Source organism: Lepisma saccharinum, chromosome 16 (assembly GCF_977018435.1).
Source record: "Lepisma saccharinum chromosome 16, izLepSacc3.1, whole genome shotgun sequence".
Classification (NCBI taxonomy): Eukaryota; Metazoa; Arthropoda; class Insecta; order Zygentoma; family Lepismatidae; genus Lepisma; species Lepisma saccharinum.
In genome coordinates, this window is record NC_139244.1 from 52,117,917 (window position 1) to 52,135,784 (window position 17,868).

Below are 17,868 nucleotides of genomic sequence, written 5' to 3' on the forward strand. Positions count from 1 at the left end.
ACAGTAACCGAGTTGCGAAAACCAATACCATCTGTAAATGCATGAATATAAACATTTAAACGTCAAAGAATAACAGTGAGTGCAAAATGCTGATATCATATTTTTCATTCCTCTCAATTATAGAATTTGTAACTTGCCACTTAACAGTCTATTGAACCGACCCTAGCTCATTTCCTGTAGATATAAGTAGGGAATTAGTCCAAAAAGAAATGGAAGAAACAAACAGATTAATGATAAAGTATTTTATTTACTCAACATTACTAATAATATTTCGAACAAACTGAAAATATTGAACCTGTGTTTATTATTGTAACATCTCTACTTCAACATGTGAAACATGCTTATGGCTTGAAAGAGAATGTGGCGTCGTAACATAAGATTACCGTTCCGTCTGTTTCATTTAAACGTAGGTTAATAACATATTCACCATCAAAGCGTTTGAACTGCTTTGCATAATCTGTGAAATCGAACTCACGCACATATCCAGGGTCCATAATTCCCTGAAAGTAAAAACAATATATATATATATATATATATATATATATATATATATATATATATATATATGCATACATACACACACACACACACACACACATATATATATATATGTATATATATATATATATATATATATATATACATACATACATACATATATATAATCCTTCTCCCATACACACTAGGGTGGTTTGAAAAAACACTTTTTTCGAAATTGGCTTACCGCTAGTGCTATTGGCCAAATTGGCTCAATAATACGTGTATAAAATTTCAGCTCGATCGGTGCAAGTCTTCAGGTGCCACATCATACCTAACGTTTGAAAAAAAAATGAAAAAAGTAAGTTTTGGTGAAAAATTTAAAAAATATTTTTTTCCCTAGTGATGGTATTTTGCATGTAGATCAACTCTAAATTATGTAAACAAGGCTAGAAATAATAATAATGGGCATTGCCGGACCTCTTAAGGCATACTTAAGGCCTAAACTTAAACCAAAATTTGGGAAAAATAGGCTTAATGGACTTTTATTTTACGTGATTTGAATTGGATACAAAAGCTATTTTGTACGGATATATTAGGTTTTTATCGTTTCTCATTAGTCAAATAACTTTTTTAAAGATATATTTGTGTTTGAAGTGTGCGAAGCAATAATTTTTTACATTGATCAAGTCCGAGTTAAGATCATTACTCACCGGGTAAATAAATTATCTGAACACTTTTTCTTTTCACGCCTAGCACAATATTCCTTAATAACTACGTCACCATGTTATTGCTAAGAAAGTGTTATCAGAAAAAAAATACAAAGGACCAGTCTACTTTGCTGCGAAATCTGAGCTACGAGGAGGTGGGTGAATCAATCCAATTCCGCCGCTGCAATGCGTAATGGACTCGCCGAAGTTGCAAACGTCAACAACAGATTAGTATCGGTCTCAGTGATACCCGGTGGAGGCACACAGCGGTTCGGATCCTACTTTCAACTGTAGTCCAGTCCCGATTAGCCTTACTGTGCATAAAGTGGACTTACAGCACCAAATCAATCAATCAATCAATCGGTCTCAGTGCTGCCAGAGTGATAGCGTGGTCTGGTTGTGGTTAGGTTTGAGATGCAGTGATTTTGTTCACTACATAATTGGAGTGCCACAGGAACTTTATGAAGCGCAGTTGTCGACTGTGGCTTGTGTCCTTAAACTTTTTTTTTGTGGGAGAGAGAGAAGATTATAAAGAGAGCTCGATTCTAAGAAGGATCCATCTGCCAAAGAAATAGCTAAATTAGTTGCCCTTAAAGTAAACCAGATTCGGAGATACTGTCTTAAGAGAACGAAGAATCATACCCCGAATATTGGAGTATCATTCGCACATCCGTCAGCTTCAGAAGTCGATAAAGAGCCATCCAATGCTTCTAAAGTGGCTGAATTTCAGAAGACTGCTAATACAACTTTGATATAGCAACGTGTAAGTGCATCAACACACTTGTTCATTGCAGTTGTGGAAAAAGGAAATCGATTCCTTCGTTGGAAATGCCCTTCTTGATTGATCAGCGCACTGAAAGGAAGATGTTTATTGGAAGTTTAGACATAAAAGAGACTAAACGTCGACCAAAACAGACTCGTCGTAAAGAAGGAAGATCTAAACCAAACAAAAATCATGGAGGTGCCTCAAGTTCTACCGCTGAAGTTCTTACAAATGAAACTGAGACGGAGTGAGCTTCGGATTCAGACAATGAGTTCAACCCTTCTAAAAGACAAAAGTCTTCGACAGAACCTTTCCAGCAAATGAGACTGAAACTTCCTATCTTCGCCAGTGCGGTTTACAGGACCAAAATTTCTAAACGGAAAGCCGCTCTTCTAGCTACTTTTAGAATGCTAAAAGTAGGAACATCTTCATCTCCGAAAGCCACGTGAGAATTCGCAGTGACGGAGATTAAGGTAGACGCCGAATACTAAGTCGACATGATTGATTGGTTTAATTAAGTGCAAATTGACTGAACCACCGTTGACATGACACTTGGAACAACTTCAGGACAACATAATATCAGCTTCTTATCCGGGAGAAGAAGGCGGCAGCGTCATTGTGTGGCAAAGAGAAGTGCCATAAGTTTATTTTGCAATGTTGAAGTCTCGGGACCATCTTCAGAAGTTTTCCACTAAGGCGGAGCACTAAACTACTACATAGGAATAAAGCAACCGCCTGATCGTTGCATAGCGTACTAAACCAATATATGCATAGGCGGAACTCGAACTGCAGCCATCTCCTCGTGGTGAGTTCTGGGCTATTTTCTAAAAAAGAAAAAAAGTTTTAAATGATTTGATTTCTTCACAACTAACACAAACGTAATAAAAAAACAACCCCCCCTTTTTGTCTATTCTTCTCAAATGTTGGTTTACGTTTAGGCCTTAAGTATGCCTAAAAAGGTCCGGCAATGCTCATTATTATAATTTCTAGCGTTGTTTACATCATTTAGAGTTGATCTACATGCAGAATAGCATCACAAGGAAAAGAAAAAATATTTTTAAAAAGTTTCAACAAAACAAAACTTACTTTTTTCAATTTTTTTCAAACTTTAGGTACGATGAAGACATGCACCGATCGAGCTGAAATTTTGCACACATTATTGAGCCAATTTGGCCAAAAATTGGCACTAGCCGTAAGCCAATTTTGAAAAAAGTGTTTTTTCGAACCAACCTAATACACACAATAATCATAGACACATAAATGTAAAATATACGTCCTCGCAGTTTCAGGCTACAATCATCTGCTTCATTTTCATATATCGCTATGGATCGGTAAGACAGAAGAAAATTCATTTTACCGTGGAGATGATGACTTTGTTCACTTAATTTTGAATTTCACTGCGTCTTTCACCTCACGATCCATATTTGAGGGCCCACAACGACAGACAAATGACGGTTGTACGTGTACTACTGTGCTTCGAGCGTATACCGCTCGCTTTGCCTGTTTGAGTGTTATTCGCTCGGAGGAAGAAGCTCTCGATTCGGTACGCTATTTAGCGTCGTCCGTGCGAACTATTTGGCGTTCGACAGAAATCCTCTTCGTGCAGCACTCGAATACACATGTATGGAACCCTTTTAACAGCCTTAAAAGAGATGTGCATGAGATAGTTTAAAGTCTACATAAAATGGTTCGAGGCGAAAATATTCTAGTTCCCTGATCAGTCTTATTACATATATAAATAAATTCTCAACTATCGACTGAAGTAGTACCTGATTATGTCTACGCTTCATGTAAATTTACTAATTCACTGAGCCTGAGGTAGTAAGTCTAGCCGGAGGTAGCACATATAAGATCTAAATAGACATAAAATCTCTCAAAGTTAGAAAATGGAGAACATATTTTTTAAGACTGTTATGTCCATATAACGTATCGCTTCCTCCATTCTTGAGGACGATGGATCAAAACGTAAAAATGTTAATGTGATCAAAAAATATACATCTATTTCAGCAAGGTAGACATATTTACTAACAAATCTATTACGATCTAAGAATCTCCACTCATTAGGCTGACAACATGCCAGTATGAAATACTTGATTTGACTTATTCAAAAGAGATAGAGATATAGCTGCCCGTGTGAAACATATGTTGGAGTACTGCAGCGTTAGGATTTAGATGGAGCTCCCTAGATACCGTACGAAATTAAGAGAACCTTGCTCGCCATTACGTCACGTGTGAATAACGTTTAACCAGACACTTAAACATTCAGCAAGAGCTACAGTCTTTATGTTCCTTTTTTTCAACTGATGCATTTACCGTACTATTCAGTGTGAATCGTTTTACATGGTGATAATAAGGTAGCTGGGGGATGCTTTACATAATTCTGTCAAGCTGAACTATGTCATCTCCCCGCCCTATGATTCGAGCAATGACGTAAATGGATGTGAGTTTTACTTAATTTTAAACACTTTTCCAAAACAGGTATTGTACGTGTACTACAGATAAGAGGAAGAGGAAGGGATTATCTACGAAGTGAAATGTAAAGAATGTCAGAGTGTGTACATAGAAGAAACGAAAAAGAGGCTGAAAGACAGGTTGAAACAACATAGGATGATGTACGACTTAAGAGAGATAGAAATGCGATATTTAAAGACATTAGAGAAACAGGACATGACATAGAGTGGGATGAGGCTAAGCAGACACGAAGGGAGAAGAGAATACTAGTGAGAAAATGGAAGGAGTCCAAAGAAATAGAGAAGAAAGGTGAAGAAGACACAATGAACTGGAATGGGGGCTGAAGCTAAACAAATAATGGAAGAAGGTATTAGAAAGAGTGGAAAGGACAAGAGAAAAAGAGGAGAGAAGAGGGAAGAAGAATGAAGGAAATAGAGCGTGAGATAGAGTCCAACCACATTCTCTTTCAGGTGGAAGTACAGTTGACAAGGGAAAGCCACCTATTATATTGTTCCAGAACTACTTTCTAATAGTCTGGAGGGGAGTATTTTAGAGTATATATATTGTCCTCTTTTGTACCTTGTTACATTTGTACTTGGTACAGAGTCTGAAGAAGACCTTGCTAGAAGGTTGAAACGTTACGTTTAGTTTATGTTTTATAATAAAATAAATTTCTGCCTTGGTCAGCATATTTAGTTTTTCATATCATGGAAGCAAGGCTTAATTGCTTAATAGTGTTATAATTGGATATTTTCCAAGACTGATGTGGAAAATTAACAACTGGAAGGACTTGAAGAGGAAAGAAATACACAAAGACGAACAAGAGAATTTTCTGAGAAAATGTTTGGAGAGCGGCACAGCGCCTAAAGGATTAGAAAGAAGTAAGAATGGAGTGGTTTGCTACACCACGAGATGGAAGATATTTTTTCAGAAAATAGAAAAAGAATGAAATAAGTGCAAGAAGAAAGGAGGTAAAAATAATAAAGGAGGACCTGACAAGAATTGAAAAATCTATTGAAGATTTTCTCATTATTTTTACGAGAGAATATACATTTTACGAAATGAAAAGCTGGCAGGAGAAGTTTAGAGAGAAAATAAAAATAAGTTGAAGAAGAAAGGAGAGGGACTAGGATGGAAAGAAGAAAGAAGAGAAGATGAAGAAGAGGATGATACCAGAAGAAGAGTTGTGGTAATAGGGAATGTTGACCTATCAAATGAAGTGGAAGCTTTTTTAAAACTAGGAAGAGGTTTCAAAGTTAAAGAAAGAAATGTAGAATATGTAGAAGTCATATATGACATTGTTGAAGCAGTGCTCCACATAAAAGAAGAACCAGAAAGATACAAGATTAGAAGATCAGCAGCCATACTGAAGAAAGAAATGGAAAAACAAGGAAAAGTAGATAATTTGAGTCAAAAATAAAGGGAAGGGATGAAGAAAATCAAGACAAGAAGTGATGTTGTGATAGAGCAGGTAGATAAAAGAGGAGCAATTGTTGTGATGGAAAGAGAATGGTACGAGAGGAAGTATGAAGACCTAAAAGAGAACGGATATTGGGAGATTTGTGGAACAGAAGAAGAACAAACTATAAGAGAAAGGGTCATACAAGACTGTAGGAGTAGAGGATTCAAGAAATGCATAAAGGAGACAGGAAGGCTACCAAGTTTGAAAGACTTTCCAAAGATACACAAAGAGGAGAAAACGTTGAGACCAGTAATGGACTTCAGAAACAATATTTTGGAACCCTTGGAAAATAAATTAAAGAAAGTTATTGAAGTGTTAGTAACAGCAAGAAAGCAGAGCAGTTAAGAACAGTGAACAAGCGGTGGACCTCATAAAAGGTCATACGTTGAATGAGATGAAGACAACAATGTTTAGCTTAGACGTGAAAAGTATGTTTCCGAGCATCAAGAGGGGACACGTTTTGGACATTATTAAAAAAAGATTGGGAAAAGAAATTATATGAGAATGGGATAGTGAAAGGGTAGAGATGGCGCTGGAAACCATTTGGAATAACGGTTACAGTATGATGGGGGATAAAATAATGTTAATGAGTAAAGGACTGAATACAGGTTCTAGCCTAAGACCAGCATTGGCTGAATTGGTTATGAATGAATGGGAAAAGAAAGTGATAAAAAAAGGAGGTGACAAAATGATTCTGTTTTGAAGATATGGGGACGATTGTTTTGGCATATGGAAGGGAACGAAAAGTCAGCTCGACATTTTTGCCGAAGAAATACAAGATGAAGAAAAATATATATTATTGGAACTCGAAATAGAAGAAGAAGACAAGATTAGCTACCTAGATATATTGATGCAAAGGAAGAGAGGACAAGAAATTGAAACCGCTTGGCATCAGAAGAAGTGTGCAGCAGGGGTATTCTGCCACAAAAGAAGTGATGTAAGTGAGGTGACAAAAATAAATTTTATAAAGAATATGGAGAACAGAATCAAGAAAATATGCACGAAAGAATGTGAAAAAGAAGGCAAAATAAATAGCCTATGGAAATTGCTGGAAAAGAATGGCTATGAGAAGGAGGATAGAGCTACAGTCTTTATGTTCCTTTTTATTCAACTGATGCATTTACCGTACTATTCAGTGTGAATCGTTTTACATGGTGATAATAAGGTAGCTGGGGGATGCTTTACATAATTCTGTCAAGCTGAACTATGTCATCTCCCCGCCCTATGATTCGAGCAATGACGTAAATGGATGTGAGTTTTACTTAATTTTAAACACTTTTCCAAAACAGGTATTGTACGTGTACTACAGATAAGAGGAAGAGGAAGGGATTATCTACGAAGTGAAATGTAAAGAATGTCAGAGTGTGTACATAGAAGAAACGAAAAAGAGGCTGAAAGACAGGTTGAAACAACATAGGATGATGTACGACTTAAGAGAGATAGAAATGCGATATTTAAAGACATTAGAGAAACAGGACATGACATAGAGTGGGATGAGGCTAAGCAGACACGAAGGGAGAAGAGAATACTAGTGAGAAAATGGAAGGAGTCCAAAGAAATAGAGAAGAAAGGTGAAGAAGACATAATGAACTGGAATTGGGGACTGAAGTTAATCAAAGAATGGAAGAAGGTGTTAGAAAGAGTTTAAAGGACAAGAGAGAAAGAGGAGAGAAGAAGGAAGAAGAATGAAGGGAATAGAGCGTGAGATAGAGTCCAACCACATTTTCTTTCAGGTGAAAGTACAGTTGACAAGGGAAAGCCACCTGCTAGATTGTTCCAGAACTACTTTCTAATAGTTTGGAGGAGAGTATTTTTGAGTATATATATCGTCCTGTTTTGTACCTTGTTACATTTGTACTTGGTAAAGAGTCTAAAGAAGACCTTGCTAGAAGGTTGAAACGTTACGTTTAGTTTATGTTTTGTAATAAAATAAATTTCTGCCTTGGTCAGCATATTTAGTTTTTCATATAATGGAAACAAGGCTTAATGGTATTATAATGGTGTTATACTTTTCTAAAGTGTAAGTAGTATTTTTAATTTGGACAAACATAAGGATATTTTCGATAAGATGTGCACATGTACTAGATATAGAAAAATTTGACAGGACAAGTTTTGGATTTTCTTTTCAAACGTCTTAAACATGTCTCCTGCATATCAAACATTCGACATCCAAAGTGAATATTTCATAGTTTTCAAGAAAGTGATCTATAATACATATATAGAAATGAATGATATCCATGATTAAATCAAATTTGGACATTCTTGATATCCAATGGATGATGCTTATAGTTTTGTTAGGTATGGGTTACATGTACAATTTGTAGGATTAGTTTTCTTAGAGTGTCACCGTTGGCTCACCTACCTCATATCTTTCACAGAAATCTTCCTTTTCGAAACCGAACATAAAGATTATTGATGAAATTAAAGTTCCTTCTTGACTTTCTCCGTCGTAACACAAATAGTTTATCAAGTTCTCCTCTTTCTTGAACTCATTGTTAACAACGGAAATTTCAATCTGTAATTTACAAAAACAATAGGATAATATACATATATAATATACATTAGGATTATATAAAATGTTCCAGCGGGCCGACGAGGACCCTCAGCTCAAGGGGGCCCCGCGCCAGATTAAAATAATTTTTTCCAATTAAATGATTCCAATTAAGTAATTTATAATGGGGCTACGCGCCAGATCAGAATGATTGTGTAAAATTTATTCCAATTAAACAATTCCAATTAAGCAGCTAATCTGATTTTTTCAGATTTCGTTTATTGTTTTGCAAGCTATAGTTCTTATTGTCAACAATTCTTGAGTCTTCGCACATCCGGTTTGATTGGTATGTAGATGACTCGTCCTAACTCAGGAACTATGAAGAAAGTTCCGAATTCAAGAAGCGACATTTTCGTGGAAGAGGTAAAAAATATTGTTTCAGGGGTTCTTATCGATAGATTGTTTGAGTTGTTGATTTATGTCCACTTAATGCACAGTTAGGCTAATTAGGACTGGACGTACAGGCAAATTGGTCGATATTTACACGTATCAATGAACCTGCATGCTATTACAATATTTACATAAAATTATTGAAGTTGTAAATAAAATACTTTCTCAAAATAATTTTCCAATACCGAAAAAGACCACACAATAATTAATTTTAATATCTAAAAAGACTGCAGATTAATTCGAGAATATTCGAATTTCGATAATGGCATAGATAATGTATAAGCAGATGTTGCGCTGCTGCTCTATAAATGGAAGCATTACCAGATTCGACTGTGACAGCACAATATCTGAATTGACAATAAAAATATAATCAGAAAATAAATACAGTGAACTCATTTTAATTCGAATTCGAAGGGGATACGCAAAAAATCGAATTATCCAAAATTCGAAACTCAGAGAAACAGGCATTACTAAGGAGAACCAATAAAACTGACCTACGATAGTACAATGTAAAAAATAATGATATGCATTTGATCTTCCTGTATAAATTGCCGTATTTTGTGCCTGATCCTACAGTGGAAGCCAACAACAATTCCTCTGTCAATTTTAATTAAGCGACGAAAACGAAAAACACGTTCAAGTGCACTGTAATAACACCAAATCACAAACAAGCGTATCAATATTAGCTACCTGTTTTCACTTGAAGAAGTTTGTGATTTTTGTTTGCTTATTTTTACACGTGTAACAAAATCTTCGATTTCATTTATTGCGTGAAACAAGTCTTCACTAAGGTTTGCTTCGATGTACCACACTTCAACATTGTGAACAAAGTACCCTAACTAATTACAACTGACAATAGGAGGGCAGATAAGATTTTCACAAATCACTGGCCAGTGGGGGTTCAACGACAAACATCAGCATACAGAAGGTGTTGACAATCCAAGGTTATTGAGGAGAGGGTGGAGCCTGCTTATCAACAAACAGAAACTTTCTCTTCCCTACGATTGTCTCTGGATAGCTGTTTTCGAATTGTCTTAATAAAAGGTTCGAGAATTCGAATTACATTTTCATTTTTTAACATTTGTTACAATAAGAATGTCAGGGGAATAAACTTATGTTCGAATTATCTAATAATTCGAATTATCCAGGTTATAAAGAGTCAAGTGTAGTTTGTTAGCGCACCGGGTAGAGTGGCATTCATGATTATTGCTGTGCAAATTGTCCATCACCATGTTCGTGCACTTTACTTGACCTAATAAGAGCTTCAAGAATTAAACGAAAACTCAAAACAAGCTGCTGAAAAATTTTGCACCAGCATACCAAAAAATCCGTACATACATAGGATGTAAGAGAAAAATTAATGAAAATAGTCATGGACAATTTGCGCGGCAATACTCATGGATCCCACTGTACGTCGTAAGTTCGATCCCCACCACCTCAAAAATAGATATGTTTATCTGAAGACGAGATAAGAGGTTCTACCTTAAAACACAGTGTAGGAGTAATTAAAAATATAAGTACTGGTCAATTGAAAAAGTCTATTTAACATAGCATGCAAGCCAGTTCGGATTAACCAATTTGAGCACAAGGTGAATCTAAAACATACATTTCCATATTTTTTCGCATACCTACAACTGACAACCAGTACTAGTCATACCCAACTACGAAATTTGTTATAAGTGTATATTATGTTTAGATGGTTTAATTAGGGTGACAGTGGGATCCGAACCACTGCGCACTTTGCCTACCCAGAACGCGTAGATTACAAGGTCACAAAATAATCATAATGCCATGGTCTAACTATAATGAACTCTATTTACAAAATCCTGTAGAGTATTGTGGACAGGGTATTTCTAAAAGTTCTTTTAATCCTAGATAGTCTTGAGTGATATTTTCATTGTGTGAGGCACACGACGATTGTAGAATAAATTTATTTTCAAAACAAAACAAATCAAGATTTATTATTGATTTCCTATTGGACAGAAGTAAATGCTTAGAAAATAGCCATTAAAATATTATTTTTGTACTTGTTGGAAGTTACCAAGACGAAAAACAAAAAGACTTGAAAAATGACATCATGGCTGAAACTTGTGTTGTGGAATATGATTTTTATGCGATTCGTGCATGTATCATGGTTAAAATAATGTCAAGGTAATAAGCTAATAAACTAGAGATGATAAACTCTACAATTAAATATATTTACAGAAGACTTAGATTAACTCAACATTATTTAGTTCATGCTATAGTTTTTGATCTTACATGAATTATGCTATTTTTTCCACATAATTAAACTGTTTACTTACATCAATATTGGCGCTTATGTTTTTGAGAATTTCAACACCTCCTTTTGTATAGATTAGGCATCCCTCAGTAGTGAATTCAAGAGGCGTTAGTGTAATCTTCCACTCGTCTACATCACATTCTTCTATCTTTGTAAGGCGATATATCTTGTTCTCGCACTTAAAAGAAAAAAAACTGAACTATAGATTCTAAAATGTTCTCGGTGCCAGTTACCGTATCGGTCCGAAACTAAGCCGCACTTAGTCCAAATGTCAACTGCAGAAAGTTAAGGTTTGGCATTTAACCGTGACTTTGACTTTCCATTTCATCACATCATATACTGCTTAAAAAATTATGCTTACCGGTATTTCTCATTTTAAAATGCAACAATACAGCTAGCGTCTGTAAACGAAACTGGCGGGCATTCTTATGACAGAACAATGCAACGATGAAAAGATTCTCTTGGGCTATCGAACAGGAGTTGTGGAAATGAAAGCTTCGAGACTTAGGCCTGGTCCTTTGTCGCCAGTCTTGCATGATAATTGTAGGTTTGACAGATAAGACTGAAGCAAGACACGTGGATACACTATTCATGTTTTCTGTCAGTCTTTTGTTCAATCACTCCATAAACACCATGGATGAAGTGTTAACCCGTGATCGCTCGCGCCTTCATGTGTCACGCGATAACTCGCGTGTTAGATTTTTTCTAACAACTTGTTTTTTTTCAGTTATCACTTAATATTTGCAAAATATATTTTATCAAACATGTTTTATTGAACATTGAAATCATTTTACATTGTTACAGCATTCTTCTTTATGAATATTTAAAACATTAATGCAAATAAGCACATTAAAATACAATTTATTATTGATATAAATTCAAATTCAAAATGTTTTATAATTGAGGATGTTTCTAATCAGATTCAGAGTCAACTTCTTTTGCAGCACATTCACGGCAAACATAAACAGTTGTTTCTGTATGTTCTTTACATATTGGGGAGGAACACTTACTACATGAATGATATGTGAATCGATTCTTTCTTTTGGGACAATAGGCACATCGGGACTTTTCCTCTGATTCAAGAGTTCTCTCAGTTTTCGGCAGACTTTCAATGCTTGCAATACTTTTTATTTTCTCCTTCAGACGAAGTGATACATTTGGAACTGACATCCGTCTCATCATATGTGGTTTTGTAAGCATCATACTAAGTTGCGTAACAAATTTTCTACGAGCCAACAAGTCGCCTGTATTTGTTTTGTAAATTATCTGAGCATTTATTACTCCAATGTTGAGGAGGCTGAAAAATATTGTGAGAGGCCAGCGATTGCTTATTCTTGAAACAGAAAATTCAGATTTCAGACGATCTACAACATCCACTCCTCCTTTTGTGAGATTGTAGAAAGTAATCACTTCTGGCTTTTTTGCCTCTCCAGAGTCAGGATCAATGCCGTCGTCATTATGCATGGTGGAAATCATCATAACATTTTTTTTTCTGTTTCTTCTTTGGCACATAAGAGCAGAGGAGACAATTATTAGATGGTTTCTCTCCAAACGCAAACATGCTGCTGTTTCCAAGCCTTTCCTTGACAGATAAAAATTCCGGTGGAATTTCTCTTTTATTCAATCGAAGAGTTCCTACTAGTGTCAACCTGTGGTTGGTGTACAGCTCATTAGCTAGAGGTATGGAGGTCAAATAATTGTCCATGGTCACATTCCTTCTGCTGTTGTCAATTGGACGTATTAATCGCAAGACCACGTTTTGTGCATCATTGGGAACTTGGTAAGGCCCAGATGGTTGTTTTCTGCATAAATTTCCATATTTAGAGTGTAGAATGTTCTAGCATCACAGAGTGCATATATTTTTATGCCATATTTTGCAGGTTTATTTGCAATGTATTGTCTGAACTTGCATCGTCCTTTGAATGCTTCTAACATCTCATCAATGGTAGTGTAAGCACTTGGCCAGTAACTATTCATGCAGACAATAACAAAGTCATCGAATATTTCTCTAATTGGAGATAGGTTGTCTTCTTGCTTCCTTTGTGCTCGTGTAGTGATATCATCAAACCTAACAGCTTGGAGAAGAGTGTGAAATCTTCGTTTGCTCATTGACGCGATGAAAAAGTATGTATTTAGGTGCTGTGACTTCTTTACTCCAGCAAGATATAGTACTCCTAGGAATGCTGAAATTTCTTCAAAATCAGTTAGAGGGCAGTCCCGTGTATTACGTGAGTAGGAAGGTGCCATTTCCTTGAGCTTTACGTTTGTGTATTGGACAATACGTGTGATTAGAGAATCCGGAAAGAACAGTTTCCAACAGTCTAGAATGGACTTCAAATTCTTGACCCCACCTATCACACCTGGTAACTGTGTGACAATATTCTGTCTGGCGATTTTACTTGGTGGTGCTTTTTGCTTGAACCATATTGTTGAACCATCTTTGCCTCGATACGTATCACGATTCACATGTCTTGAAACTGTCACAGAATCATCAGAATCACTAACTGACTGTTCTGTCTCGGTATGCACTTCCTCATGTTCTGATGGACCGTCTGTATCGGTTTCCCAACCTGTGTCTTCAGGTCCAATGTCCACTTTATCTGTGTCTTCTTCTTCCAGCCACATCATGTACTGTTTAGTTTGTTTGTCAGACATTTTACTGCTATTCTCTTCAATAACACAATGCCAAAAACAACAATCATCAGATTGGAAGAACCAATGCACCTTTCCACTACACTGTACACAGACGGAATAATAAATGAAAGCAGTATTTACCAAAGGAAAACTGTTGTACAATCATTCGCTGGAAATGTGACGCGATAACTCGCATGTTAGAAAAAATCTAACAATGCACTCGGCTAGGATCAAAGCCGCTAGTATAAGGTTTCGCTTTCAATTTCAATAACATTTGCTACAGTGTTGACAAGTAGAGACATGGAAGGAGGCATTTTAGCCTTAACGCATTGTTACCTCCAGTAACAATCTAGAAATAACAAAAGTTTTGCAATGGTTAGATTTTATCTAATAGCGCGAGCGATCGCGGGTTAATCATCAGTATAATTTCAGTACGTGCGGTGAGATTAAAAATAATATATTTGCACATCGCTCACGGTGGTCTCGAGAGTGGCTACTTAAGAGGGGTAATTTCTCACAATTGAATTTGCTCCGTGATTCAGGAACATTTGGATAGGCACAATTAATAACGTATGGATGTGCACACCTACTGGAAATTACTAGCCTTAGAGCTCTCGCCACGAAAACAGTCCAGTCAAGGTCACGTCATCCACATACAGTGTTGCCAATGAGCAACAATTTCAACGGAGGAAATCAACCGCATATGTTCTACAACGCGCGAAAAGTCGACTGAGCAGCTTAGAAGAAGTGTGGCAACCCTGGAAGACCAGGGGTGTGGAGGAGGTAAGGGGAAGATCCGATCTTGACTGGACTGTTTTCGTGGCGAGAGCTATTGTAACCCCAGAAAATAAAAAAAAGACATTACTCGTTGCAAAATCAACGGGACCCGGCGCAAAATTATGAGAAGTTTGACCTTTTATTAAAAATAATAATAATAATAATCCAGCTCATGTGTCTTTCGAACGGTCGTCAAACCTCAGTAAGTTCATGCAAGACTTCAAGCTTTGCATCCACACGTAATGTTTTGTTTGATCCGTCTGGCATGATCATGAAAGACTGACGATCAAGTATTACGTGTGGACCAGGTTTTACTTTGGAACAATGTATTTGATTTTGGAGTTATGATTGTGTACCTTTGCCTAACAGGAAAAGAAATGTGTTTTGAAAGGGAATTAATTTTACGAATTCAAGGCACTGAACTTACGCTGCTTTTTAGGACATTTATTGGTCCACGGAGTTTATAGAAGGAGTTCGAGTGCAAGGTCGCAAGTATTGTGTCCAGACAAGCACAATAAATTTAAGGTTTTTTTAACTCAACTTATTATATTGGTTAGATACTTTAGAAAATTATTTTCATTTTGCATTTTACAGAAATCCGTCTATGCATTTCAAAGTTTGTTAACACATGTCCAGCCTAATTCTTCGTGGAATAAAAATAAATTGCCGAATGACCTGAAGAATAAGGCAATAACTAAAATTTCATAATATAATTCCTGGTTGAATAGCGAACAAGTAAGCGGCAAGTAATCAACGCAGCGAACAGTTTGGAGACGGACCTGGTAATGCATTTAACCGACACACACACACACACACACACACACACACACACACACACACACACACACGCACACGCACTACACACACACACACACACACACACACACACACACACACACACACACACACACACACAATTTAGAGAACTAACTGGTCTGTTTTTTATAACTTGAGAAAAACCGGAAAAAGACGAGATGTACTCACAAACTTTTAAAATGTCCTTGTCATGGTTGGCAAGCGGTAGAGATACTGAAATCTGAAGTCGAATTTAAATACATATCGTCAGAATAAATAAAGTATCAAATCTCATTATTAAGTTTTCCTCATTTCGGACCCTAAATAAATTCATAATGCGTGAAATGTTCGTGTATACGTATGTGGAAAAATATTTTGTAATAGTGATTAAAGTAAGACAATTTCATCTCTTTCGTTTCTCCAAAATTTTAAAAGGGACAATTTCTTGTAAGCAATGTCGATAATATTATTATTTTTCAATTCATCATATTTCTCGGTTTTAAAACTTATTTTTCCGCAATTTACAAAATGTTTTTCAGAGACTTGTAAAGATTTTTTGATATTTAATTGTGATTTGGACTTACGTGCTTTTTGTGAATTTTGGTGTAGCATCTAGCCAAAGTGAATTTCAACAGTTCTATTGCTTATTTTATCAGAACCGAACAGGGAGCACTGAAATGGCAGGATAAACAATTGTAAACTCTATATTTACAAATAATTTAAGACTTTTCTTATGTTGACACTAAATTAACTGATTTCTTTTCAAACTACGCAAAAATATTACTGCTTTGCAATTTCTTACTAGATTTAGAAAATGAATGTTAGCGGTACAAGAGCAGAACACTTACATCGCAAGCGAAAACATCTGCATTAGCAAATCTTTGGATGTGAGCTAAGCATGCCAAGGCAATAAACACAAACTTCACTGTAAACATTTCTGCCGGTTCGATAGAGATAGAAGTGTCTAGTTCACTGCTCGGATGAGGTCTAGTGTGAAGCGGCGAATATCTGATCTTTGGAGAGAATCGCACGTTTAAGTAATGTAAGTTCGGCCTTGACGTATTAGAATGGCAGGAAGAAGATTTATCTATCTATGTTTAATTACGAATGCACAAAAATTGTTTGCCAAAAGTCGGATAGATACAAAAACGCAATTTTCGTTTCCGCCAGTAGGTTTTATATTACGGCGAGGGATAAAATTGATATGCAACAGGATGGTCCTAAATATAAAAGGGGATTTTTTTAGCACTAATATCTTGTAAATCTCTCTTGTTTACTACGACGTAAATGTGACGCCCAAATATCTCTTCCGTGCATCAACCGCTGTTGATGTGTTTTTCGGCTGGGTAGTAATGTTACAATCTCTACACAAGTTGCATTGGTCGAGTTCTGGCCTGTCACTGTCCCCTCGTCAACTGCATCTTATCTGATATGAATTAAATTATAGCCGCTTTCCTGCAGCTTTTGGCTAAATGGAAGGATGAGATTAATGGTGATAAGATGTGATGGATGATGCACATAGACATGACACGACGCAGGTCCACATAGGAATTCTACGGGAATAACACCAGATGCCGAAGCATAGTAAATCTGCATAAATCTGGTAAATCTTCCATTACCTCCCTTCATTTTATGAAGCAGTTTCTTCTTAGTCAGTGTCCCAGCTGATTAATTTTCCTTTCCTTAATATCTTAGAACATTGCTTTTCTTTCACTCACTCTTCCTTCCATTACCTTCCTTTATTTTATGAAGCACTTTTCTCCTCTTCAATGTCCCAGTTGATTACTTTTCCTTTCCTTGATCACCTCTATAAACGTTAAACTAACTTGTTTAATGCATACACACTTTGAAGTAAGCTCGCAGTGGAAGATTTCCGGCTTCAAGTTCTTACTTATTTGCTATGGGGCAGCTATGCTATTCTAATGTACAGATACAACGCTGTTCAAGATTATGCGAGTTTATTCACAAAATGTGCAAGCTCAATCAGACTACATAAATAAAGTTTGTTCGACGATAAACTCGCTGAAAGAAACACATTGTCCTATCACTTAGGCCAGTTTGATGGATATTCGATTAACTAATTAATAATGAACTAAATCTGCCTTTATGCCGTCAAGTCACTTTGTCATATAGTATTGAAGAGAAAGATCGTGATCCAAATATAATTGAGTGAGTGCGTGCAAGATCGGAACTTAAAACATTACGGAAAAGTACTTATTCTTCTCCTCCATATCGTGGTTCCTCGGACACCTTCACAAAGTGTCTACCTTGAGGAAAACAACTTCCTCTCCTTGTGTCAGAATCCAAAATGCCCTGCCTGAAGAGCTGCGAGGTCGCACCGAAGCTTCCTTATTACGTCATTGCGTAACCGATTCTCTTGACCTCTGGTGTGTGACGTTTTTTTCTACGCATTGTATTTTCGCGTGGAAAAACGTCACAATTTCTCATTTTATTCGTACGCTTTGCGTCTTGTTTGTTTTCCCTGATTATAATTTATCACGCTAGACGTCTCCACCGACCCCTCGGCCCGTGCTCGATTCCCGAGCAAAAAGCAAGGCCAGTTCCGATCCTGTAATC

At 36.5% G+C, this 17,868-nt stretch overlaps 1 protein-coding gene across 2 annotated transcripts in view; it reads right to left on the reverse strand.

The window, feature by feature from the left end:
* Nucleotides 1–248: 248 nt before the first annotated feature.
* The window catches only part of LOC146000079 (uncharacterized), a 284,676-nt gene continuing 267,056 nt past the window's right edge, over nucleotides 249–17,868 (reverse strand). Inside the window, exons 1-4 of one of the 2 annotated variants that reach the window (XM_083137412.1) lie at nucleotides 16,140–16,288; nucleotides 11,108–11,263; nucleotides 8,226–8,378; nucleotides 249–500 (exon numbers count right to left, since the gene is read on the reverse strand). In XM_083137412.1, the coding sequence (XP_082993538.1) occupies nucleotides 342–500; nucleotides 8,226–8,378; nucleotides 11,108–11,263; nucleotides 16,140–16,226 (555 nt within the window). In that variant the 5' untranslated portion in view covers nucleotides 16,227–16,288 and the 3' untranslated portion in view covers nucleotides 249–341. Of the gene's footprint in view, nucleotides 501–8,225; nucleotides 8,379–11,107; nucleotides 11,264–16,139; nucleotides 16,289–17,868 lie in introns of those variants that run through there. The other variant, XM_083137411.1, reaches the window with a different exon arrangement.